Source organism: Pteropus alecto, unplaced genomic scaffold, assembly GCF_000325575.1.
Source record: "Pteropus alecto unplaced genomic scaffold, ASM32557v1 scaffold103, whole genome shotgun sequence".
In the NCBI taxonomy this organism is placed as follows: Eukaryota; Metazoa; Chordata; class Mammalia; order Chiroptera; family Pteropodidae; genus Pteropus; species Pteropus alecto.
In genome coordinates, this window is record NW_006436288.1 from 13973945 (window position 1) to 13998921 (window position 24977).

Below are 24977 nucleotides of genomic sequence, written 5' to 3' on the forward strand. Positions count from 1 at the left end.
CCTAATCTCCCTGCAGTAATTTTTTGCTGGAAATTCCCGAACCTCCTTATTTAGCTAAAAATTTTAAGGCAAAACTAGAAGTAGTATAATTTTCAATAAAACTTCATTGGATAAGAATTTTAAGTTATACTTTAGCTCTATGTTATTTTTTTTTCAGGAGTAAGTCAAATATGTTGTAATCAACTTGACAATTCATTAAAAGCCTGGATCTGTAAACTTGTTTTGACTACGAGCTTAAGATCTCTCTTGCAGTCACTCCCCTCCTCCCTGTAAATTTATTTTATATCACACAGAGAAAGCAATTATGAAATATAAATCAATAAGAACAAAATTGTAAGAAAAAGAAAATGCCTGATTTCTTTTTTCAGCTGTAACCTGACTAAAAAGATTGCATGTGTACAGTTAAATAATTGTTTTGGTAGTGAGGCTGTTTAATTGCTTAGTTTTTCTGATTTGTTTGTGTTGTAGTTTGTTATAGTTATTAGTTATAACTTTCTTCAGCCTAATTTTAGAAGACTTTATTTATGAATATAATTCTTTTAAGTAGTTAAGCAAAGCTGATTTGGATGTTCAGGATATTTTCAAGGTGCCTCCGCAATCACAACTTCTACTGTGGTCTAAATGCTATTATAACTTCTCAACACACTATGTGCCAGGCACTGTGCTAAGCTAGAAAGACACAAAATGCATAGGGTAGGATTCTTGCCCTCAGTAAACTTAGAGACAGCCCAAAATGTATGCTTCTATTTCTACTCCCTTCTCAAGTTGGTATCTCTGTCCAAAACTGTTATTGGTTTTGATAGATGTAAGAGTTAAGAGAGAAAAGGAAAAATCCAGAAGAAAAAAAAAAATCCAGATATTGATACGATCAAAATTTGATTTCTGACCATTGCCACTTCCCCCTCATGGGGAGTAGCAGGAATAAGATGGGGAACAAGATATCTTTTAAGGACTGCAGGGGGTGGTTTCAGACCATTAAAAGGTTTACCAGGATATCTACATGTATTTTTACCTCATTCTCTCCCTTTTAAGCACTGAATCACAGTGTGTGTGCTGAGAGTTCTAAGTACCAATGGTATTCCAGGTCTTGATTTGACTAGGGTCAGTGAACTCACAGTGGAGAAAATTAGACTTAGAAAAAACTTTAAAAAATATACTTCTCAGAAACACGTTTTTTGTGGTTTGTTTTTTTGGTTGCTGGTGAAGAATATAGAAGATTTGAAGCAACTTTACTTGAAGTGCAGGTATTTCAAGCATTCATTACTCCTGATTCCTAAAAGTCCTCACTGCGCTCTGCATAGGCAGGAATGAAAAAAAATCTCACTGTAGTCTCCCATCGTGGCATGTGATAGACTAATTTACTCAGGAGGTTAATTTAGGCCAGTATTAGGTATTCTTGAAAGACTGCCAAGGTATCCTGTGAGTATTCATTAACCCAGGTGCTGTTTCTGTGGGAATTTGTCCTATCAGTCTGGCTGATTACTGTTTACACTTTACCCATGCCCTTCCACCAGTAATTGACACATAGAAATCAAATGCTTAACTCAGAAGTTTTTTTTTTGGAGGGGATGGACAGGAAAATGTATACATCTCTTTTATTTTCTAGATGCAATATGGTAATTTTCGCAATTAAGTGTCCAATTGCTTAATTTGAAATAATTTTCCTTACAAAGGGCCATTCTGGCTTATTCCCTGACACATGGGTGCACTGTAGTTTCACACTGTAGTCTCTCCCAATTAAGAAAATGCTGGTTTGTCCCCGCCACCCCCACTGTTGGCCTTTATTTATAGGAGTTAGCATCTATCATAAATTCTCTTTCATAATATTTTATGTACAAATGCCACAGATTTTTTCAATCAAATGATGATGGCTGCCTTTCAATCTCAAGATTGGTCTAAATGTTACTTTGTCCTGAAGCTCTCTATACAAAATATACTCCCTCCTCCACCTTGGTTTCATGTTTCTCTAAATAGCAAATCTACTAGCATTGTAAAATGCTGAGTTCAAAGAACTAGAAGACTATTTTCCTTCTGAAGCTCCATTTTCCTTTTAACTATTTATTATTTTCTAAATAATTGTTGTTTACATATCACTTCTTACTCCTTTTATAGTTTCTATATATTGGTTTGTTTATTTTCCGTCTCCCCGCACTGGGATATAACACCTAGTAGAGAGCCTAGTAGAAGGCATTAAATAAATATTTGTTTAAAGAATGAATAAATTTTTTTCAGTTTCTTTTACATTCACTCTTCAACTTAGAGAGGCAACTAAAATTTCAGATTATTATAATTAATGAAACCAATTTTTATATGTCCTAAATATGGAATATATGGGAACATCAAAGAGTTGACTTTAAAAACTTCAGCCACATTCCTCTGTGTGCTGATTTGGTTCTATGTCCAAAATAAAATCAGGTCCAACCTTATAAATTCATTTTACACCTTTATGCTTTTTAAAACACTATCTGGAAGAAGTGTATGAAGAAGCAGAAGTCATAAAGAGAAGTCAAGTCAACTGTCAGTTCCCCAACAGACCACCAGAAAAAACCCATTGATGAAGCAAAGCTGTTTATTAGACCTCTAGCGTAAGAGACTACCTCGACGGAAACTTAGTGGTGTCTCAAAATGGGAAGTTTCGGGAAGGATGTTCATAGGATTTTAGGATCTGGGCTGGGTGTAACATGGTGGGAAACTGGTTTGTATAGACTGAGTTCATAACATAATAGTTTTGAGTTGGGAAGTACAACAAAGGGAGAGTCTTGACATGAGTCTTGAAGTTGCTTTAGCTGGGTATCATCTTCCAAGAGCAAGTATTTCCTATAAGTTGCTATGTTTTTTTATGCTTGGTCCCAGTATTGTTTAACATAGGAACAGGATAATTTGCCTGGCCCCAGTATTATTTAATATAGGGCAGGAAATTATATTAGTTTCAATTTTTAGAGATGTGATGAAGAGAGGAGGGGAGAAATAATAAATTCTATGTCCCTAATATCTCACATATTAAACTAAAGCACTCAAATATTTATCTAAGCATTAGGAACCCTTGTTAAAATTAATAATTCAATTACAATTCTATTATGAAAAAATTTCCTTCAGGGATGTATTTCTATATCAGGTAATAATATCATAAGAGACCTATTCATATTCAATTCAGATTGCTTTCATTTAACCAGTATTTTAAGGATATCTTTCTATGAGGCCATATACTTTTTTAAGGACAAAAGTGGTCACTGGCTCACAGAGCTTATAATCCTAGTAGGAAAGACAGGTAATAAACTCATAGCCATCCATGTAATTGCATATTAAAGCTTTGTATTAGGTTTGGCAATACAGGGCCAGATTAAAATCTTTAGAGTACCTAACTCTGAAAATATTATGTTACCTATTCCCAACCGTCATGTAATTAAAAATAAAAAGAGCTACAAACTATGAAGTTGCTATAAGAAATCCTAACAAAGTACTGCTTTTTCTCATGGTGACTACTTTGATGCTATTTTTAAAATATCAAACACCAAATTTTAAGTGCGTTCTCATTCTGTTTCTTGGTGCATTCAGTTTGCTGGGGCTCTAATCACATGATGCAAACTTACAATGATGGCACCAGAAAGGAGTGATTCGTTTGCCTGAGTGGGTCAACAGAAACTTTGGAGTTAGGATCAGATTCTTGACTTGAGTCTTGAAGGATGAACGAGAGTTTTCCAGGTGTCAATCTTTGCCTAAGCAGAGAGACACAAAACATCTAGGTAATAGTACGAGTTTGAACCAGTGAGTGGATTGAGTGGAGCTGCTAAGATAGAGATCAGGTCTTATAGGAAATCTACCATCAATTAACTAAAAATCACAGAATTTAAAAAATCCACAATGCAAACTAAACTTATATCTTCAAGTCTAGCCTAGGAATCAGCAAACTTTTTCTTTAAGGGCAAGATAGTAAATACATTAGATTTTGCAGGCCATACAGTCTCTCTTGCAACTACTCCACTTTGCTGTAGTGTGAAAAGCAGCCATAGACTATATGTGAACAAAAGAGTGTGACTGTTTTCCAATAAAACTAATTGACAAAAATAGGTGGTAGGCTGGATTTGGTTTGAAAGACACCATAACGTTTGACAACCACTGTCTAAGCCTTCAGTTTAACAAAGATTAAGGAAAAAAAGACCTACGACGCAAACTAAATTAATGTCTACAAATGTAAGCTATCACACAGTCTGGGGGCAGTCAGAGGATTGGTTGAAATACTAAGAAAGGTTGGCAGGCAGGTTCCCTGAGTTGTCCAGGGAAAGAAAAGGAGGAGGTCAGGAGGAAGATAACTTTATAATATATAAGCAGGCCTGTAAGAAATCACGACACAAGACACCGTTATCCCAAGCAGTTTCCATAATTTGACTTTTATTGAGTGATTCTATCATAGACTTGTGAAATTCCATTGACCCCGTATGCAGCAAGTGCTGGTTGTCCATCAGTGTCCATTGTTCCCTTCTCCCAACATATTACCCAGTTTTTAACTGGACACTAGGCTACCCAGAGTAAAGACTATAGTCTTTACTTCCCTTTCAGCTAGGTGTTATATAACTAGTACTGGCCAGTGGGATATGAGGAAAAGTGATATTGGCAACCTTTGAGACACATCCTTAAAGGGAGAGGGTATGCCCCTTACTTTGTCCCACTTCTTGGAAGATGATTAAAATGGCAAGCACCCTTGGACCTTGTGGACCAGAATAGGAGACAGGGCAATAAGGTAGAAGGATCCTAGTTTCTGGATGACCTCTTGGAGCATACTGTCACATGAGAGAGAGAAACAAACTTCTATCTCAACTAAGTCACTCTTGTTTAGTGCTCTGTTTAATCAGCCAAACCTATATCCTAACTAAACCTATATTGAAAACTGTTATCCTAACTTTTGCAAGACAAACCCTTGCTTTGAGATTATGTGAAGAAGAGGGGTGGGGATAAGGAGAAATAGAAATATATGAAAATGATAATGGTCTATGATCCCTATTTTTTAGATTTTAAGATCTTTTTTTAAACACAAGTTTAAACTAATATAAACACTAAAATAAATTACAACTAAACACGTTTATATTAGTATCTTATATCATGACTTTATTACTTTTTCTAGTTTATTTATTGTTATTCACACTAGTTTATTCAGAAAATGCTTATTGCTGAGTAGAATTCTGTGGAAGCACTATGAAGAAACATTGGATGACACCTAGATGCATAAAAAGGATTTCTTCTTTCTAAGGAGATTACAGTGTAGTCGTGGACATGAAATATTTACTGAAAAGTGGAAGGTGATAGGTGCCTTGGGAAAGGCCCCAAAGAAGGCATGTTGGTTTAGAGTAGGAATCTCTTTTACTTGTGGGCTTTCATGATCGAGAAAATGTTTGAGCAGGCTCTTTTTTGATATAATTCAAAAGAATATTACATTGATCACAATATATGTATAACTGTTATTGGATAATTGGTACAGTTTTTCCAGATTTTACCCTTAAGCACATAAAATGTTTCTTTGCTTCTTCATCTTACTCTTGAACATATTTCATTGAGAATATGTTCTTATCGTGATCTTTTAACTAATTTCTCTCTGGGTATTAACATTTCCTCATTATTAATAATTAAATAAAAGTAAGTAATAGTGATAATAAAATCTTCTCTTGGTTATGAATAGTCTCATAAACAATTATAAAAGAAAAAAATCCCTGATTTATTAGGCTAATAGTGCACCCTTTTGACCACTGAACCCCATTAAAGAAATTCTAAAATGGGTACCTTTTTCATCTCTGCTAAAAATTGAATTTATATATATATATAATTTGTAAAGAAACCATTCTGTGTTACCTTCACAGTGTATACACAGTGTGCTTTTAAAGATACTTTTGTGGACTAATGTTTTGATTTTTTTTTTTAAATGAGTGGGTCCACTAGAGCAGAGGTCCCTGATTCCGGGCCGCAGACTGATATGGGTCCTGTTAGGAACCGGGCTGCATAGCAGGAGGTGAGCAGCAGGCGAGTGAAGCTTTATCTGTATTTGCAGCTGCTCCCCAGTGCTAGCATCACCTCCTCAGCTCCTTCTCAGATCATCAGGCATTAAGAGTCTCATTGGAGCACCAGTCCCTGGTGCCAAAAAGGTTGGGGATCGCAGCACTAGACTGCCTAATAGGAAGTGTTAAGCCTCACTGTTCTTTTCCTGTGCTGATTTTTAAAACACAAGCTCTCAGGCATTTGGGGCTAACTTTTCCCTCCTCAGTACAGATGAGTTCATCAGAGTTTCTTCTCTCAGGCTGGAGGTACTTGGCAGCAATGGTAACATTGGAGGGAGACTACAGGAAAGACAAGGCCTGGCTGGGGACTGGAAAGCTGTTGAGCAACTCTGGTCACAGGGACCCACATGTGATCCTCAAGGCTACAGGGCAGGTCCTGGTGCCCTTTGATCCCTGACTGAAACTGCTAGTCCCTTTGGGTCAAGAGCCATGGTGCAAAGCCCTAGACTGAGAGGTCTCTTGCAAAGCCCACCATTCAGCATCTCCCCTATCACTGTCCATGAGAGAAGACCATCTTAGTGGCAAGAACAAAGATCTCTGGCACTGTGCCTGCAAACTCAAGCCTTTACTATGGGTTTCCTATCTGTCTTCCCCGAGAAATGCAGCCAATGCACCATGACAATCACATGGAAATGTAATCAGGGAAAGTAAATGTGAAATATTCATGAATATAAGGATCAGAGAGGAATCCAGGCAGAAGGAAGCGTCGGGTTCCAAGAAATCAGGGAGAATTTAAAATATCCTCTCACGAAATGTGGAAGAGAAATATGCCATTTGCATTGCTTTAAGAAATTTATCTCTTAGAGCCACAAATTAAATTGCAGTCATGTATGAAGAGAGAAAAGACAGCAAGCATCTTGATGCATGTCTGGCTAATACAAGAATTCAAAAATTTTATATGCAAGTGAAATGACAGAAAATGAACTTTTTCATCACAAGCAACTGTATGTATAACTTCAGGAATAATGGTTACACTTCACAGCAATACTTAAGCTTTAAAAAGTATGAAGGACTTTGTATATGCTAACTAGCCAGGATACCATATAATTAAAAATACAGTGCAGGTATAAATCTGAAACCAAGGAGTTCTTATTCCAACATAAACTAGGCCTTAAATTTTTGGTATCATCAAATCAAATGTCTTGTGAAAGATCCCACATTTAAGCTTGTCTCATTGTGAAATGCTTTCTAGAGTCTTGCCTCCTTTCCGTACCTTAGTCCAGTGCTAATTGAAATCTTGTCTGAGGAACAGTATCATCACCATCACCATTACCTGGGAGCTTCATAGAACTACAAATTATTGGGCTCCACACAAATCTACTGAACCAGGAATCTGGTTCAACAAACTTATTAGGTGATTAATTTTGAGACTTAATCTTCAAGGTTCTTTGCATATAGCTGATAGAGGCTAAGACTCTGACAGTCATTTTTATAGCAAACAGTGCTATTTCTACCTCTACAGAAATGATGAATAAAAAATGAAATTAGCATAAATAAATAATAGGCTATAGAACCAATGAAGTTAATTTATTATGAGATTTACTTTTAATAGTACATCAGGAGTCAACATATCCTGCACTTCATCTGCCCGGTGCTTTTGGCTGCTAAAAGAGAATATGTTTTCACCATATTTAATTTGAATCAAGATAAGAGGGCATGGCCACTGGGAGAAAATGAATTACATACAGACTTTTACCTGACTGCAAAGTCCAGTTCTGAATAGATTATACTTTCCTGTGTCTTTTTGCTTGGTTTACACTAATATAAGTAGGTTGATAGTGTAGGAGAGGGAGAAATATCCTCTCTTTTCCCTCTTAGTTTTTCTGACTGACCTAAGGATTAAATTGACGTAGACAGATTAACAGGAGAAAAAAAACAAATTTATTACATGTGTACATATGGAGGTTCCATAAGAATATGAGACCCAAGGACAAATGGGGCAGTTGAGGCTTATATGCCATTCTGGAATAAGGAAAGAGAGGCAAGGGTCAGGGATTTCCAAGGGGAAGTAGGCATTTCACAGATAGATGAGGAAGAGCAAATACGTGGTAAACAAATAATGGGAAACAGAGGGTTGTCTAACAAACAGGCTTTGCTAAGGTGGTAGCTCTCTTCCTGGAGCTGATTTTTCTATCTGAATTCCTTTAGGCAGGTAAGTGGGAGGTAAGAGGCTCTTGTTTTGTTTCCTAAAAATAACCAGCTTAAAATAATCAATATTCTAAAAAAGGCATATTTTGGAGTGGCAAACTCTTCTCTCCCAGGTGCAGCACTGAATTATTGAATAATATGAACATTTATGTACCAAAATATGTGAGTAGTCACACTAAGAAGAAAAAATGAGGACCGTGAAAGGCCTTATATCACTCAGGTACAGTTTTGCTGCTCAGGGAGTTTAGGAATGTCTTAATATTGCCACCAAATAAGTTATGATAAAACTTCTATTTAAAGCCACCTTAGAGTTTGAGAGTGTGGCTGTCATTAGTATAGCAATTGTTGTACTATTAGGCAACTCTCAATTTTGTGTACTTCAGCTTATGATATCAGCATACTTTGGATATGAGAGTTTGTATTTTTATAGTTCTCTTTTCTCTTAGAATTTCTTTTGGCCAGGATACAAAGCACTGAATTTGGGAAAAAGCTGCCTTCAAATCAGTGGGCTTAGTTAATGTTGAGTTTGTAAAGATGTCAAGGGATGCAGCCAGGAATATAACACCCTATACCAGGAATATGCAGTTTTTAAGATTCTCTTCCTTAGGATTAAAGAAACCCTTTGAAAACAGCATACCCAGTCCAAAGCCTTTTCCTGTCTTATAAGGCTCTGTCTATGCAAGTAAATTATGTTTTTTTCATCTATGGGTATTTACTTAATCTGGTTCTGAAAAATGTTACTGAACCAAAGGAATTTGTTTGCCTGTGCACATCAAAGCCAAACGAGACAGGAATAGGAGTTTGGAGTTAAGAAAGGAAAGGTTTATTTAGGGGATTGGCACCAAGCCCAGAGACACAGGTGAGCTGAGCTAGTGCTCAAAGACTTGGCTGCTCAATGGCCTCTACAGAATAGATTATATAGGAAAAAATCATTAGTCATGGTAGCTAAGGGAGTTGGGGTCCTGGGCTCTGCTGATTAGTCAGGCTAAGGTAGGAGGCAGTTGATCATTGAATCAGGTGCTGATTCAGCCATGGCGTCGTTCTGTCTGGTTTCATGAGGATGTGGTCAGTAGGGTCATTCCACTTTCATGAGTCCAGGGCTGAAACATAATTGAGGTCGAGATATTATCTTCAGTTTGACTGAAACTTTGCTCTAGATTGGGGTCTGGTTATTGTATCTTTGTCATGGTCGATAGACGCAGGGCTTTATATTTAAGAGAGTTTGATGCTGACCAGAACCTACTGTCCTAAGGGCTTAATGATTAAGGAAGTAGATGGTGGAGTATGCGCAAAGGTGGAAGAGTCTGTGGAAGAAAGCAAGTGAGTCATAGTTCTATTAGACTGAACAAAGCTAGCTTGAATTAAGGAAAAAGTCATACTAAAGAAATGAAGTTTTTGTGTAGTTACGAAAGAAAAAAAAACTATGTCTCTGCCTTGGGTTTCAGGAATGTTGAGTGAGTTGCTTCCATCTGAGATGCATTCATAAGGGGGAAGATAATAAATTAGCCCCATTACTAGTTTCTACAATGCCTTTACGAAATTAGAAAAAAAGGAGGTCCCTTCTTTAAGATATCATACTGCCATCTGCTGGGAAGTGGTAATAATAAATATAAAAATTTACAACTTTAACTTAATGGTGCCCCTTAGCGTTGTATGGTATACAACCTGCAGATGATTACGTCGTAGCCCTGGTGAGAATCTCATACCTCCTTTGTAGAGTTGTGAAGACTGAATGGGATGGTCAATATGAAACCATGTGTAAGTCACAAAAGTTTATGTTATTATTATTGTATTGGAAATTGCCATCAGTTTATGACGTCATTACCACTTTCACTTTATATAAAGTCAATACATAAAGCCTAGAAAGTAGAGGAAAAGGCAAGGGACGGTAAGCCTATATCTAAATTAGGATGTGCTTTTTTCCCAGAGCGAATCAAAGTGAGTATTTTACTGAACTGTGTTCCTTCCTAGGGTATGAAATAAATTACAGAAATATTTTAAATTTAGCCAATTATACTAATTTTCACTAACACAGATGCATATAAATTAATATATATATATGAAAAATACATATAAGAAAACATTTTATTCACCTAAAAGTCTCTATAAACTTGACAATAGACTTTGATAGTGAACAGCTCAATTAATGTTTTTCTTTATTTACTAAGAAATTTTTCAGGATATTGTTGGAGAAATTATTTTGGCTTTTTGGTGCCCTCAAGACTCAGTTATTTCCAATAGATTATAATTGACATTTTCCAGTGATAGTCAAGTACCTTAATCAGTTTTATTAGAATGAAAAGAAGTAGATCCTGTCTGTAAAAACTAAGTTTCTTAATCTATTTAAAGAAATCTCTATGCTTGTGCCAAAATTTTTGCCTTTGATAAATAGCCTCTGTTTAACTTCACATCACAGAGAGTCAATCTAAGCAGAAGTCTTTGGATTTTTTTTCAGTATCACAATAGATATATAATTTCACATGTAATGTGAGAAAACAGTCATGTTTCTATAAAGCTGAAATTGATGTGTCTTGTTGTATGCTCCTGGATGTGGAATAACTATTCATATTGTGTTTAGATCTACTCTATTAAAGACAATTTTGATTTTTCCTCTGATGATGGTAAGTGGTCAATTCGCTATATGATCGTAAGAGTTCAAATCAATTTATTTCTATATATTTGCTTAATTGGTTGATGATTATAGCAACTGTATGTGGTAAATAGTATTATTATCTTCATTTTACAGATAGGCAAACTGAGGCACAAATATGTTATATAATTTACTCAAAGTCAAAAACCTAGTAAGTGGACTTGCTACACAGAAAGAGAGTCAAATAAATCAAATGTTATCTCTTCTTAACAAAGACAGAATATTGATGGAGTAAAATTAATTAAAACAAGATTGGTCAGTTCCTGGTTTTTTAAAACTTAAAGTGTCAAATATAATTTTCCTAGTACAAAGTTGATAACTTAAGTAGTTAAAATATTACGGGCTTTATAGCCAAAGATTACCTTTGTAAAAGTTCTATTGGCAAAACATATCTAAGAAGCCTTACTTTTCTACTATCAGTAAACCTAAAAAGAATATCTGGAATCACAATAATCAAGGGAAGAGTCTCTATAGATTTTCTTAAGAGCTTTATGGAGACATAATTCATATACCACACAACCCATCTATTTAAAGAGTATAATCCAGTGGTTTTTAGTATATTCACAGAGCTATGCAACCATCGCCACAATCAATTTTAGAATATTTTCATCACCCCAAAAAGAAACAATATACCCATTAGCAGCCACTCCCCATTTCTCAGAACCCACTATCCCAGGTAACCACTAATTTGCCTTCTTTCTTGGTAGATTTGTCTATTCTAAACATTTTCTATAAATGGAATTATATAATATGATATCTTTTGTGCGTGACTTTTTTTCACTTAGCATTTCATGATTGAGGTTCATCCATGTTGTAACATGTATTAGTACTTCATTCCTTTTTATTACCAAATAATATTTCATTGCACGGACATACCACATTTTGTTTATTCATTTATCAGTGATGGACATTTGAGTTGTTTCGGTTTTTTGGCTATCATGAATAATGCTGCTATGAACATTCATATACAAGTTTTTGTGTGCACATATGTTTTGATTGTCTTGGGTATGTACCTAGAAGCGGAATTACTGGGCCATGTGGTAATCCTGTGTTTCACCTAAGGAACTACCAGACTGTTTTCCAAAGCAGCTGCACCATTTTACATCTCTACTACCAGTGTATGAGGATTTTGATTTTTCCACATCCTCACTAATACTTGTTATTTGCCTTTTGATTGTAGCTTTATTGCTCAGGCTAGAACATCTAGTATAATGTTGAATAAAAGTAGCAGGAGTATTTATCTTTGTCTTGTTCCTGATCTTAGGAGGAATACATTCATCATTAAGTATGTTCTCTGTGAGTGTGTCATAGATACCCTGTATTAGGTTAAGGAAGTTCTCTTCTATTTCTAGATGTTTTGCTCATGAAGGGGTATTGAATTTTGTCATGAAGGGGTATTGAATTTTGTCAAATGCTTTTTCTGTATATATTCAGATGATCATGTGGTTTTTGTCTTATAGTCTGTTAATACAGTGTGTTAAATTTATTGATTTTTGGATGTTAAATAAACATTGCATTCCCAGGATAAATCCCAAATTTTCGAATCTTTTTTATATGTTCTTGGATTCAGTTTGCTACTATTTTGTTGAGGATTTTTGTATTTATTATATTCATAAGAGATATTGGTCTGTAGTTTCCTTGTGATGTCTTTTCTTGTTTTGGTGTCAGAGTAATACTGGTGTGATAGAATAAGTTGAAAAGAGTCCCTTCCCTTCTGGTTTTTTTCTGAGTCTTTTCCAGCTGACTGACTTTTGCATTTGTGCTTGTGCATTAGAAAATGCAAGAGAGTTTCTTTTCACCTCACTCTCCCAAATGTACTCCTTTCACCTAGTGTTTTTTAGTTCTATGGTGAGTTTTTCCACGGTTCTCTTTTGTCATGGCACAGATAGGCATTGCCAGAGTTACTTCACTTCAAGCAGAGAAGAATAAATTATTTATTTCTAAGTTATAGTTGTATATATTGATACTATATATATACCATTACAAGAATCGTGCCAGTCATTTCAAGTCAAATTGAGAGTCAAATGACCAAAATAAAGACTGTGGAGATTAATAGCTTATAAAACAGCTTTGATTTCTTTTCCTATAGAAGTCCTAATGTGAATATGCAAATTCTGGATATATTTTTCTTAGTTCTTCACAAAAGACTCTATGTTTTCTCAATATACATAAATGTATTTATTGAAAAGGTAAACATTCTATGAAATTAAAAATAATTTTTATGTGATATAATAGTAACAATAATAGTATATATTATATACTTACACTGGACTAAACAGTGAACAAATTCAGTATTTAGGTTTTCTGGCAAAACAATCATTCTACCATAAACACTAAAATTCTCAGTTCCAGATAGAAGGTGAAGATTGTAGAATGAGAAATAAGGCAACTATTCTTAGTCACTATAGACAATTATAATTAACTCAACAAGTCTCTCTTGGATAGGTTCTTCATAAATGGAGACTAAAATAGTACACTTAAAATTTTACAATTTAGTAATTTTTTTTCGATGAGACTAACCTTAAGTGTCTGGAAATACACGTGTGTGTGTGTGTGTGTGTGTGTGTAATATTTGGATACCATTCCGTATTCAAGTGATTCCACCAGAAATGTATTGAGTGTGGAAATTAGCACTGTATGCGGAGCATACACACACAAAAGAGACAATGTTCTATTTGATGTATTCTGGCGGTACTATCATGAAGAAATTGATAGATTTACCCTTTTAGATTTAGAAAATGCTTATATTCAATCTGAATTGGCAGAATACAGATCAAAACTGCCTAAAGGCATTACCTCATTCATCATAACACTTTTGCCTCTTAAACAAGATTGAAACACATTGAGTACATTTTGCTCTGGTCTAATTTTAATTTTAATTTTATTTTAAGGCTTTTCCTATTAAAGGGTGTTTTGGAAGTAACTTTGTTTGTTGTTGTCATATATACTAATAAAATGATGTTTAGACTTTTCAGAGCAAATTCACTTAATTTTCAAGAGAAAAAGAAAAACAATAAAACTCTCAAAATAATCTATTTTCATTGAGATTGTATATAATACCAATAATAGAATATTGAGATTTTCCGTCTCCTTTAGCAAAAATTGAAATGACTTGGCTTTTCATCAAATACTATATTACATAATTATCTAGGGTTTTCACTTAAAATTATTGCCTAGTTGTCTGGATAAGTCAATTCATCTGTAGTTATGGAGATATAACCTTTTATATCTAATGAAACCAAGCTAAATGGATTTGTATTCAAATATATCTTGACACTGAAATGAAAGAGTTGCTTTTGCATATACATATAAAAATTTATGAAAACAGCTGTGTTTGCCATGTAGAATCATTTTGGTCATGGAAATTGGGCCACAGTTACTCCAGTGTTATCAACAGCTAATGTTATAATACCTTGAGCATTAAACACTAACTTGCTTTTTCATGAAAATGCCCCTATGAGGCAGGCATTACTGTGCTCCTTTTTAGATTATGAAACTGAAGTTTGCTGAGTCACATAGCTAAGTAAATGTTGGTGCCAAACTTTGACTCGAGTTTTCTGATGCTGCAGCCTCGTATTTTTGGTTTGTTTGGTTTTTTGGGGGGTTTTGTCTTGTTTTGTTCTGTTTTTAACCTATAATACTATTATTTTGGAATATTTTAGTTTCTGTAGCTACAAACTGTGTTCCTGTTGTAGATACGGGAAGGCATTATGTCAGGAAATCAAAGTCACAATTTAAGAGCCTCCAAATAATAATTCAAAATTACAAAACTATATTTTAAGTTCTAATACATGTGACCATACTATACAGGCAATTCTTGCTTTGCATGATATTGTGGGTCCATAAATATGATTGCGAGTCCATAAATATAATTGTGCAAGCTGAAACCATGCAAAACAAACTTAATAATTAGTGGAGAAAATTATAACTGTTCTATGAGCTTTAAAAATTGTTTGTCAAAACATTAAAAACTCTCACTGTTGGTTATACATGTAAAGAGAAATGAAAAGTAGTAAAACTACTTAGTACACTGTAAGCTAAAAATAGAAACATAAAGTTTTCTTTGTGAAACAGACTTACCTTTGAAATAAAAATTTACTCCCCCTCCAAAAAAAACAGGTAATATTAAAAGTAGTTTGAACGTGTCCTCTTCTCATAATATAACTCATGATACTGAGTGAGAATTTTTTCTATGCTTTGGCAAGTTTTATACTCCTATCTAAATTTGGATCAGCTTCCAATATTTTATCCTTTGTACTTTCAATGTCTGAAATTATCTCTGAGAGTATCTTTAGTGTGCCGGTACCACTTCCTTTAGGACATTTTCATCCTTTTTGTAACAACTACTTTTTTCCTTTATGTCAATACATTCTCCCTTGCCAAGTTGCTTTGGCCTCGTTATCTAAAGTCTAAAGTCCTTCAAACAGCATCAGTGTTCACATTCCTTCATGCGACTGTTGATGCTATAACTCCATTTATGTTTAATTCAAATTTCACTTCCAACATTTTCACTTTGTTTTTTTGCTGTCCTCCCTCCCTTCCTCCCTCTCTTCCTTTCTCATTCCTTTGCCAATTCCCCTTTTGGATTATCTGTCTTTGTAAAACATCGTGTGGGTTTCTCACTGGGAGACAAGAAGACAGTACAATTACATACTTTGCTGTCTGTGAGTGAACTGAATAATAAATACACAGTGAGCAATCACTGACAGACTGAATGAACTCTTGTGATTAGTCATTGGTCATGATGTTACTATGTAGTGATTCTATAGATTGAAGCAGCAAAGATTGCACTTTATACATTGCTCACAGTTAATATATTGAACATTGAAATCTGAACTGTATTTTTGGGGGGACTGGTGTTTTAACTAAAGCATGTCACCGAAATTCATGCATATTAGAACCTTGCCAAGTGAGGACTGTCTGTACATGGTAATTATATGAAGAATATCAAGTACCACAAAGGATCATAAAATTATTACTCTACTGTATTATAAATTTACAGGTAGGTGTCTCCTAATGTGCTAGTTCAAATAAATGTTAATTACATTTTAATAATTGATATTTATTATGTACTTATGATAATTTTACTTGCCTCTTAGGAATTTAGAAGAATTTGCAGAGATATATGATCCAGGAAAGTTTAAAAATTCAAATTGATAACTTTCTCTAGATGTAAAGACATTCAACATAAATCCATTTATACTTTAAAATATAAATATTTGCTTATCAAAAAAACATGTTTACATTATAAACATAAGAACTCTTAATTCATAATAGTGATTACCCATATGGAGAGACAGAAAAGGGTTTTAAAAATTCTCCGATTATAATTTCTTATATACTTAGGTTTAATGAGATAGTATTTTATATTGAGACCTGAATATTTTCAACATACAATAATGCCACCTATATAATAATAAAATTGTCATATTAGATTAACTACTAATTTTTAAAATTCCTATTTTGGACTGAACGGATTGACATGATTTGTAAATTGTTCTTTTAGCCCTAAAACTCTGTATTCTCCGATTTTTATGTTAAAAGCTATCAAATTTACTATATGTCTATTTGGGGGTTTAAATGCTTATTTTTAAGTGGAGTGTTAGGGTTCTCAGCAGTATTTAGTAAGTTTAAATTTCAGGTTGTAAGCCTGTTTCTGGGTTAAGCTCTGGGAAGGAAAAGATGATTCATAGGAACCTTGAGACAATCACTTATCCCACATGAATTAAGGAGCAGATGAAGACAATACCAGACACTATCTCCAGAAGTCATTCTATGTTTTCTACAAAGTGTTAAAAGATAAAAATAAGATTGTTTGAGTAATATTCAGTTTTCATGAGCGTATGTGTATAATGCATGAGATTTGAATGGATAAATATACATAGCATAGTTCTTTTAGAATGATTTACTTTTAGATTGATTGACTTAACAGAACTGCTGAAGTAAGTAAACACACTCCAATTTAATTTGGAATAATGGGAACATTGGCTCTGCTGCAGTTATTTTAAATGTATATATGCCCCGACTGTGAATGGATTCAGTTCATCAATGGCATTGCATTAGAGCCATTCAGAGACTTTCTTTTGCCATTGCAGGTAGAGCGGGAAAAAGCCATTCTTCTGGCCAATCTCCAGGAGTCACAGACACAACTGGAACATACCAAGGGGGCACTGACGGAGCAGCATGAACGTGTGCACCGGCTCACAGAACACGTTAACGCCATGAGAGGCCTGCAGAACAGTAAGGAGCTTAAAGCTGAGCTGGACGGGGAGAAAGGCCGGGACTCGGGGGAGGAGGCCCATGACTACGAGGTGGACATCAATGGCTTAGAGATCCTTGAGTGCAAATACAGGGTGGCAGTAACTGAGGTGATCGATTTGAAAGCTGAAATTAAAGCCTTAAAGGAGAAATATAATAAATCTATAGAAAACTATACTGAAGAGAAGACCAAGTATGAGAGTAAGATCCAAATGTATGATGAGCAGGTGACTAGCCTTGAGAAGACTACCAAGGAGAGTGGAGAGAAGATGGCCCACATGGAGAAGGAGTTGCAAAAGATGACCAGCATAGCCAACGAAAATCACAATACCCTTAATACGGCCCAAGATGAGTTGGTGACGTTTAGTGAGGAGCTAGCTCAGCTTTACCACCATGTATGCCTGTGTAATAATGAAACCCCCAACAGAGTCATGCTGGACTACTATAGGCAAAGCAGAGTCACCCGTAGTGGCAGCCTGAAAGGCCCCGATGATCCCAGGGGACTTTTGTCTCCACGGTTAGCCAGGCGGGGTGTGTCATCCCCAGTAGAAACAAAGACCTCCTCTGAACCAGTTACAAAAGAAAACACAGAGACCAGCAAAGAACCAAGTCCAACCAAGACCCCCACAATCTCTCCTGTTATTACTGCCCCACCATCATCTCCAGTATTAGATACAAGTGACATCCGCAAAGAGCCAATGAATATCTACAACCTTAATGCCATAATCCGAGACCAAATCAAGCATCTGCAGAAAGCTGTGGACCGGTCCTTACAATTGTCTCGCCAAAGAGCAGCTGCACGGGAGCTGGCGCCCATGATTGATAAAGACAAGGAAGCCTTAATGGAAGAGATTCTCAAGCTCAAGTCCCTGCTGAGCACCAAACGGGAGCAGATCGCGACGCTGAGGGCAGTGTTGAAAGCTAACAAGCAGGTGATCTCACTCTACTGACAACTCATGCTAGTTAATGCTTTCTTAACTAGTTTATTCCTTAATGTTTTTGAGTGTCTGCTATCATCAGGATGAAAGTTCAGATTCCTGGTCAGCAGAGAAATAAAACAAACTATGTCCCAGTGCCAGATCAGAATGTAAGAAGTATTTTTAAGTGAATGAATGGATGAAATAGGAAAGTAACTGTGCTCCAGTAGGTAGAGGTAGAGGTGAGGAAGTTAAAGCAGGAACAAAGGAGAAGATCCATGCAGATACTGAAAGGCAGTTCATGAGTTACTTAGCTGGATTCTAGCAATCGCTGAGTGTGAAAACAGGAGATGGAGGACTGGCAGAATAGGCGAGCATAGCAGCTAACTCAAGGGAAATAAAGCAAAAAAGACACTGTGGTAGGAAGTTATTACCATAAACACTACTATAATCCAAAGACCAGTGATGAAGAGTGGTTATTAATAACCAATACCACATTAAGTAAGACTTAGACAGCCTTTATCAAGGACGTAATATCTTGGACATTCCTGGCCAAGCCATTTAGATAACTTCTCTGACTTCTTCCTGAAGGCTGAAATTAAAAACATAAAAACCTGGATTTATAAAAATGTCAAGATAAATAATTGACACAGATGTATAGGTAAGCATGACCGATCAGCCAAGAGAGACAATGATCAAGCAGTCACTGATTACATATTTTATAGCTGGTAGCGAGTAGGGATGCAAAAATAAGTGGCTAGTAATCTAGTAGGAGTTCAACACATGCCTATAACTATTTACAAGATAGGACATATCAAGCACTTTAGAATGATATAAACAGTGCCATAGAAATTCAGAGCAGAACAAAGCATTAACATTCATTCACTTAAAAATACTTCTTACAGTGCCATAGAAATTCAGAGCAGAACAAAGCATTCCTGGCTGAATTTTCATTTTCATAGTGGTTTGCATTACCATTTACATTTTGTTAGAATCATAACCCTTATGGGCTTAGTAAACTAATTAAAAGCGCATTTCTAGCCATGCATTTAAATTTAATGATGTGGGGCCTATTTTTGTGATGTTTATGTGCCATAAATAGCTTCAAGTATCTATAGATGATATCCATTATATTTAGACATTGTGGAATGTTAATTATAAGGGCTTTGCTGAGAATTCCGTGGTATAGGATAAAAGGGGAATCTTCAATTTTAAAATAGGCATTATGCATTCTCTACGTATCTTTTAATATACTTTAGGATTTTTGTTTTGTAGGCACAGTGTCTCCTGATGAAATAAGCAAATATTTATGAAGTACCATCTGTATACTAAACTGTACTAGATGCTAAAGATTCAAAGAAGACTAATCCATGGTCCCTGCTCTCCAGAAGAGGACTCACAGACTAGTGGGGATGTCAGAATAGAAACAGATAATTACAGTTTGATATACATGCTATAATCGAAGTAATGGGAACATTGCAGAGGAAGTAACTAACATCTCAGAAAAGTTGGAAAAAACTTCACAGAAGCAATTTTACTTGAATTTGTTCTTGAAGGATAAGAAGTTGCTTTCTAGAAGAGGAGGAAATAATTCCAGACAGAAAGAACAGTCAGTAGAGAGGTGCAGAATAGGATGATATATTCAGGAAATAATTTTGAAGATCTCTGTGGCTGGAAACAATTTTTTATTTAGAAAGTCAACTTTGAGAGGGTGTGGAGAATGTGGCAAATGCAGAGGTCAGTAAATCTAACAGGTTATAGATACTAAAAATTACTTAAGTCTGAAAGAGTTCTGTGCAGTCTGTGGACAAACAAATCTACAATAAAGCTTAGTCTTTTGGGGGCATTTCTCACAAATAATAAATAATTTTGTACTTTTATTTGAGATCTTGCTCTTCTGTCCCCCCCCACTATTCTCCGCTTAGGTATCTGACCGTGTGGCTCCACCTGCTTACAAATTCGTTACACCTACGTTTTCACTTAAAATCAACTATCTATTCTAAATGAATATGTATCTAAATTCAATTTTTTAAAAAATAGCCAGTTTTCCCATGGTCAGTTTCTGCATTCTGGATAATTTTCTGAATTTATAATATTTCTAAAGATTCCACTGAGTTAAAGCACTACAGGCCACATTGAACTCTTTTATGGGTAACTTCTCATTTGAATTTGAATTTAAATTAAATCAAAACTAATAAGAAACCATTTTGGAATCAAATCTTGAACAAACTAACCCATTCCAACATTGTTTTAGTTGAAAAAGATTCTTTTTATCTCTATAGAATTTGGAGCTTTCATAAGAAAGTCGAAGCTGTCCATTTCAGCCACAAAAAGAAATTTTAAAGACCAGCATTGTTCTCCTGAGAAATCCCACTAGTAATGGATTTTTCTCATTAGTAACAGACTTTTTCATTAGTATTAAATATTTTTACACAGTCTGAAAAGCTGTACTTAACAGTTTTTAAAAATGGATGTTTCCAGTTTGGCTGTGTTCTCAATTTGAAACTATTACAAGAATTTCAGACATTCCCAAATCCCAGATTTAAATAAATATTTTGATTCATTCAACATTTTGGAATCTGCTTTTATGGAGATTGTGAAGAATTAAATTTGACTTACAATTTGATTATTTGACAATAATTCATTGTTTTGAAGAAATTGTACGCAAAGACTTAGAAAATAATTGGTTCTTTGTTAACCTTTTCCTTCCTTAAACATAAAGTATGGATTGGTAGTTTATCATATATTTATGTCATAAATTGCAGGGGCCTACATCTTTTGTTCTATTTATTTCAGGCCGACGGAGCACAGGTGCCACAAGAATTTTTGAGTTCTATTGTATTTCATTTGGAAGCTGTACTTCTTCACTAACTTCTTGATAAAATTCTTCTTATATAAAGTTTCATTTTGGCTCCCTTCATATCTGAAAATTCCATGCTCTCAACAATCAACATTAAATTTTTAATGAAATACTATAATTGCTTAGCCCCTGGTATTGACTCTTGTTCACAGTTGGCTTCTAAGGCAATTTAACCACATTATGGATTCACAACATGTTTTGACATCAAAGAAAAATGGCCTTATGTCCAAAGTACATATATATGTTTACATAAAATTTAACCAAATCAATTTTGTTTTCTCTTTATGGAAGAAAGTAATAGACCCAGCATGAAGAAATCTGTACGATTGATTTTCCTGATATGAAAATTGTAAGCGTTGTGATTTTTTTTGCTTTAGACAGCTGAAGTGGCACTAGCTAATCTCAAGAACAAATATGAAAATGAGAAAGCAATGGTGACTGAAACTATGACGAAACTTAGAAATGAACTGAAGGCTTTGAAAGAAGATGCAGCAACTTTCTCATCCCTTAGAGCAATGTTTGCAACCAGGTAATCATTTTTTCTTCCAAGTTTAGCTGTGGTACATGGGCAAAAGACTTTAAAACTCATATACGTGCATCTTCTTGCATCTTGAGTGTATTTGCTATGCCATCTAAAAGGGTAAGATGTGACGAAAATATATGAGATTCCACTCTGACAGATCTGAGATAAAACCTTTTCTGCTATTTTCGAGAGCCCTCTACTGGGTGCCCTGGATCAAGCAACTCCTTTACATACAATTATTTTAAATAGATACAATAGATATTTTTTCCTAGAGAATCAGATTTTTTTTTTTTAAAAAAGCCTCCAATAAGAAAAAAACCCTACTTGCTAAAATAGCTAAATATTATCACCATGGAAATTTATCTTTTTGACTAAAGTACATAAAAGTGCTTATCATTAGTATTGTATAAGGTGCCATCATAATGAAGATTAATATTCATCATCATATCAGCTACTTACTTAGATGTTAATCACTGCGATTTAAAACCTCTAAAATGTAATTATATATCACCAAATTTTTCACATTGCCCAACTAATTAATTAGACAAATATTAGTTATACCCCCATCAGTTTCATTATGAAGTGCCACTATATTGTGTTTTTAAACGTCAAGTGATTCTTAAGAATGCGTTGATTCAAAACATTAAAAATCCTGAGGTTTTCAAAAAGTAACCTTTTTTGCTACCACAATTCAGAGCCAAAACAAAAACAGTTATATGCCTTATACAATGCAAACTTGGTACGAAGTTCATATAGCATAACTATTGCTTTATTTGCAGATTCAGTAAAAAATTTACATGTAGTTGATATAAGTGTAAAACAAAATCCTAGGTTTTATAGGAGCATGGGAATCTGTCTAGCTTTCTTTGGGTGTTAGGAGAGAAAGACTTAAGCTTATAGTTTGTGATTGACTCTTGGAGATGGTGGTGAGGAGGCTGAGTGCCCGAGGGACCACATGGGTGTGGGGGAGCTGAACATAACTGATTTCTGAATCTCCAAGGATGGTAAGAGTTTGAGGAGTAGAATATACATGCCTCTGGCCACTGTGCTGGAGCAGGGAAAACAGGACAGAGAATGAGGATGGTGCACATACCCCTCACTGATGAAAGAAATCAGTCAGAATTACATGTAGAATCAAGAAAATGTAAATTTTCTTTGAAAAAGAAAACTTTTTAGAGGGACATTTAAACTCTTAATCTGGTTATATAAGAATTATTACCCTCAAATAGTGCATTGTCACAGAAATTTGTTTTTTCGGGTATAGTAATTGCCTTACTCCATAGTATTTTTTTTTAATATTGCTATCTGACTAATTAAAATAAATGCAGGTCCTAAAATTCACATTGTATTTACTAAGCCCCAATTTTTTTTAATGAATTGCTTCTCGACACTCAAGGTTAAAGAAAATAGGGACCTACCCAGATCTCAAGTTCTTTCACTACAGGGTTTATTATTTCTTTAAAATGCTGCTTTTAAAGTTTATACAATACATTTTGGATAACTCCACAGTTATTAACTATTTGCTGGCACATGAAGAGTATTCGTTATTATTATTTTAGTGGGTAAACTCATAAAACTGACTAATTGTATAAATAATTCTTCCTTCCAAATACATATGTGCTTAGCTTTTAACTTTGGTGGGAAAACTAGATCACTGAGCTTATCTTCCTGCTGCAGCACAAGTTTCAAGCCTGAATGAAGATGTCTGACAGCCTCCGTTATCTGTATCAAATTCTATGTAAATCTGGATTTTCTTTGGCATCTATTGCTTTGTCTTCTGGTTGAGAAATCATTGAAAATATTCAGGTTTCTAATTAAGGCAAATTTGCCATATTGAAAGAAGTGGCAGCTGCAGTCTGTACTCAATTAAAATAAAATCTATAAATATAGATAAAGAAGAAAATTTTTTTATAAACATTATTTTTTTTCTATGCTATAGGCATAGCCTATAACAAACTTGTCACATTCCTCCAAAGAACACAGTAGAAAAACCCATCGTAGCATATCTAAGATGCTGTGAACACTACCTGAGATGTTTTACTGTTAATTCTTCTGCCACCATGGAGCAACTGCATAATGACTCTTTAAGATTTCATCGCTTAAGAATGTTCCCATGAATAGATGCGCCATCAGTTACTAATCTGCTCTGCTATTTCCAGTTTTCTACTGTAGTGGGTTACCTTGATTCTCTTCTAGGAAGATAGTGTTCTAAATATCTAAATGCCAATAAATAAATAAATGTATTTATTTATTAATTCCAACTGAAATTCTAAATTCAGTTTCACCAAGATATTTTCCTGACTACTTTTCTGTTTTGGTTCCAGATGTGATGAATATGTCACACAATTGGGTGAGATGCAGAGACAGTTAGCAGCCGCAGAGGATGAGAAGAAGACTCTAAATACTTTGTTACGAATGGCTATCCAGCAAAAACTCGCCCTGACCCAGCGGCTGGAGGACTTAGAGTTTGACCATGAGCAGTCCCGACGCAGCAAAGGCAAATTTGGAAAGAGCAAGATCGGCAGCCCTAAAGTAAGTGGGGAGGCATCAGTCACCGTGCCCACCATAGACACTTACCTCCTGCATAGTCAGGGCCCACAGACACCCAACATTCGGGTCAGCAGTGGCACTCAGAGGAAAAGGTATGCATGCAGCAATTTTCATAGTATGGTGCAGTGGCCAGATTTTAGTTAACTGCAAAAATTAATGTGTTCTTATTATGGAGGATGGAGGAAGGGAAGGAAGAGAAAAACTGGGAGTGGGTGTATAAATGGGACTTGGTTTTTCCAAATCAAAATTTTTTTGATAATTATGTTTATTTACTCCTTTCTGTCATCCACACTCCATCTCTTGATTAACCATAATATAACTTTCAAGTGTCTTGTTAACATTTTTGCTGTTCCTTGTATGCATAAATGTGCCTCTCCCTTACCTCCAACCTAAAAATTGGTACATAAAAAGTGGATATTAAGAATGAAGCTATGTTTTACATGGATAATAATTTTAAAAGTCATTGTACTTCTGGTAATGGTGCTATTTACCAGCTTCTTTTCCATGAGACAAGGATATGAATATGTTGTCTTACGGGAAATTTTGTCCATGTTACCAAAACTGATGACTTGCTGAAAGGAGATGTCTATATTTAGGTAGAAGGGAATGGAATGTGTATAGTCTTTTTCTTAAAAGCAGCTTTTTGTGCTTTTTTCATTTGGTATGTGAATATTGCTCGGAGAAATCACTTGTAAAGTTTTTAGTGGCTTGATTTTCTGACCTTTTTCCAGAGTCTTCGATATTGAATTACTTACCCTGTATTTTCAGTTAATGGTACAATTTTTCTTTTAGGAGCTTTCAGTAAGGAATCAAATAATATAAATATTTTCTATTTGTGGTTCAAACTGACTAACTATAATAAATCTCGTTTTCAGTATCCAATACAGTTTCCAAATAGGGTTGTATCCTGGTGTGGAAACTAAACAATGAGCAAAATCTTGATTTACATGTTAAAAAAATTAAATGCCAGTATAAATAATGTTGTCACTGGTGAGGCTTTGAAAGGTAATTAAAGTAAAACTTTTTT

At 35.0% G+C, this 24977-nt stretch overlaps 1 protein-coding gene across 1 annotated transcript in view; it reads left to right on the forward strand.

Moving 5' to 3' along the window:
• BICD1 (BICD cargo adaptor 1) overlaps nt 1-24977 on the forward strand; it is a 172782-nt gene that overhangs the window by 116836 nt on the left and 30969 nt on the right. Inside the window, exons 4-8 of the mRNA XM_025047378.1 lie at nt 9840-9883; nt 10056-10130; nt 16938-18032; nt 21255-21406; nt 23725-24042. Coding sequence (XP_024903146.1) covers nt 9840-9883; nt 10056-10130; nt 16938-18032; nt 21255-21406; nt 23725-24042 — 1684 coding nt within the window. The remainder of the gene's footprint in view (nt 1-9839; nt 9884-10055; nt 10131-16937; nt 18033-21254; nt 21407-23724; nt 24043-24977) is intronic.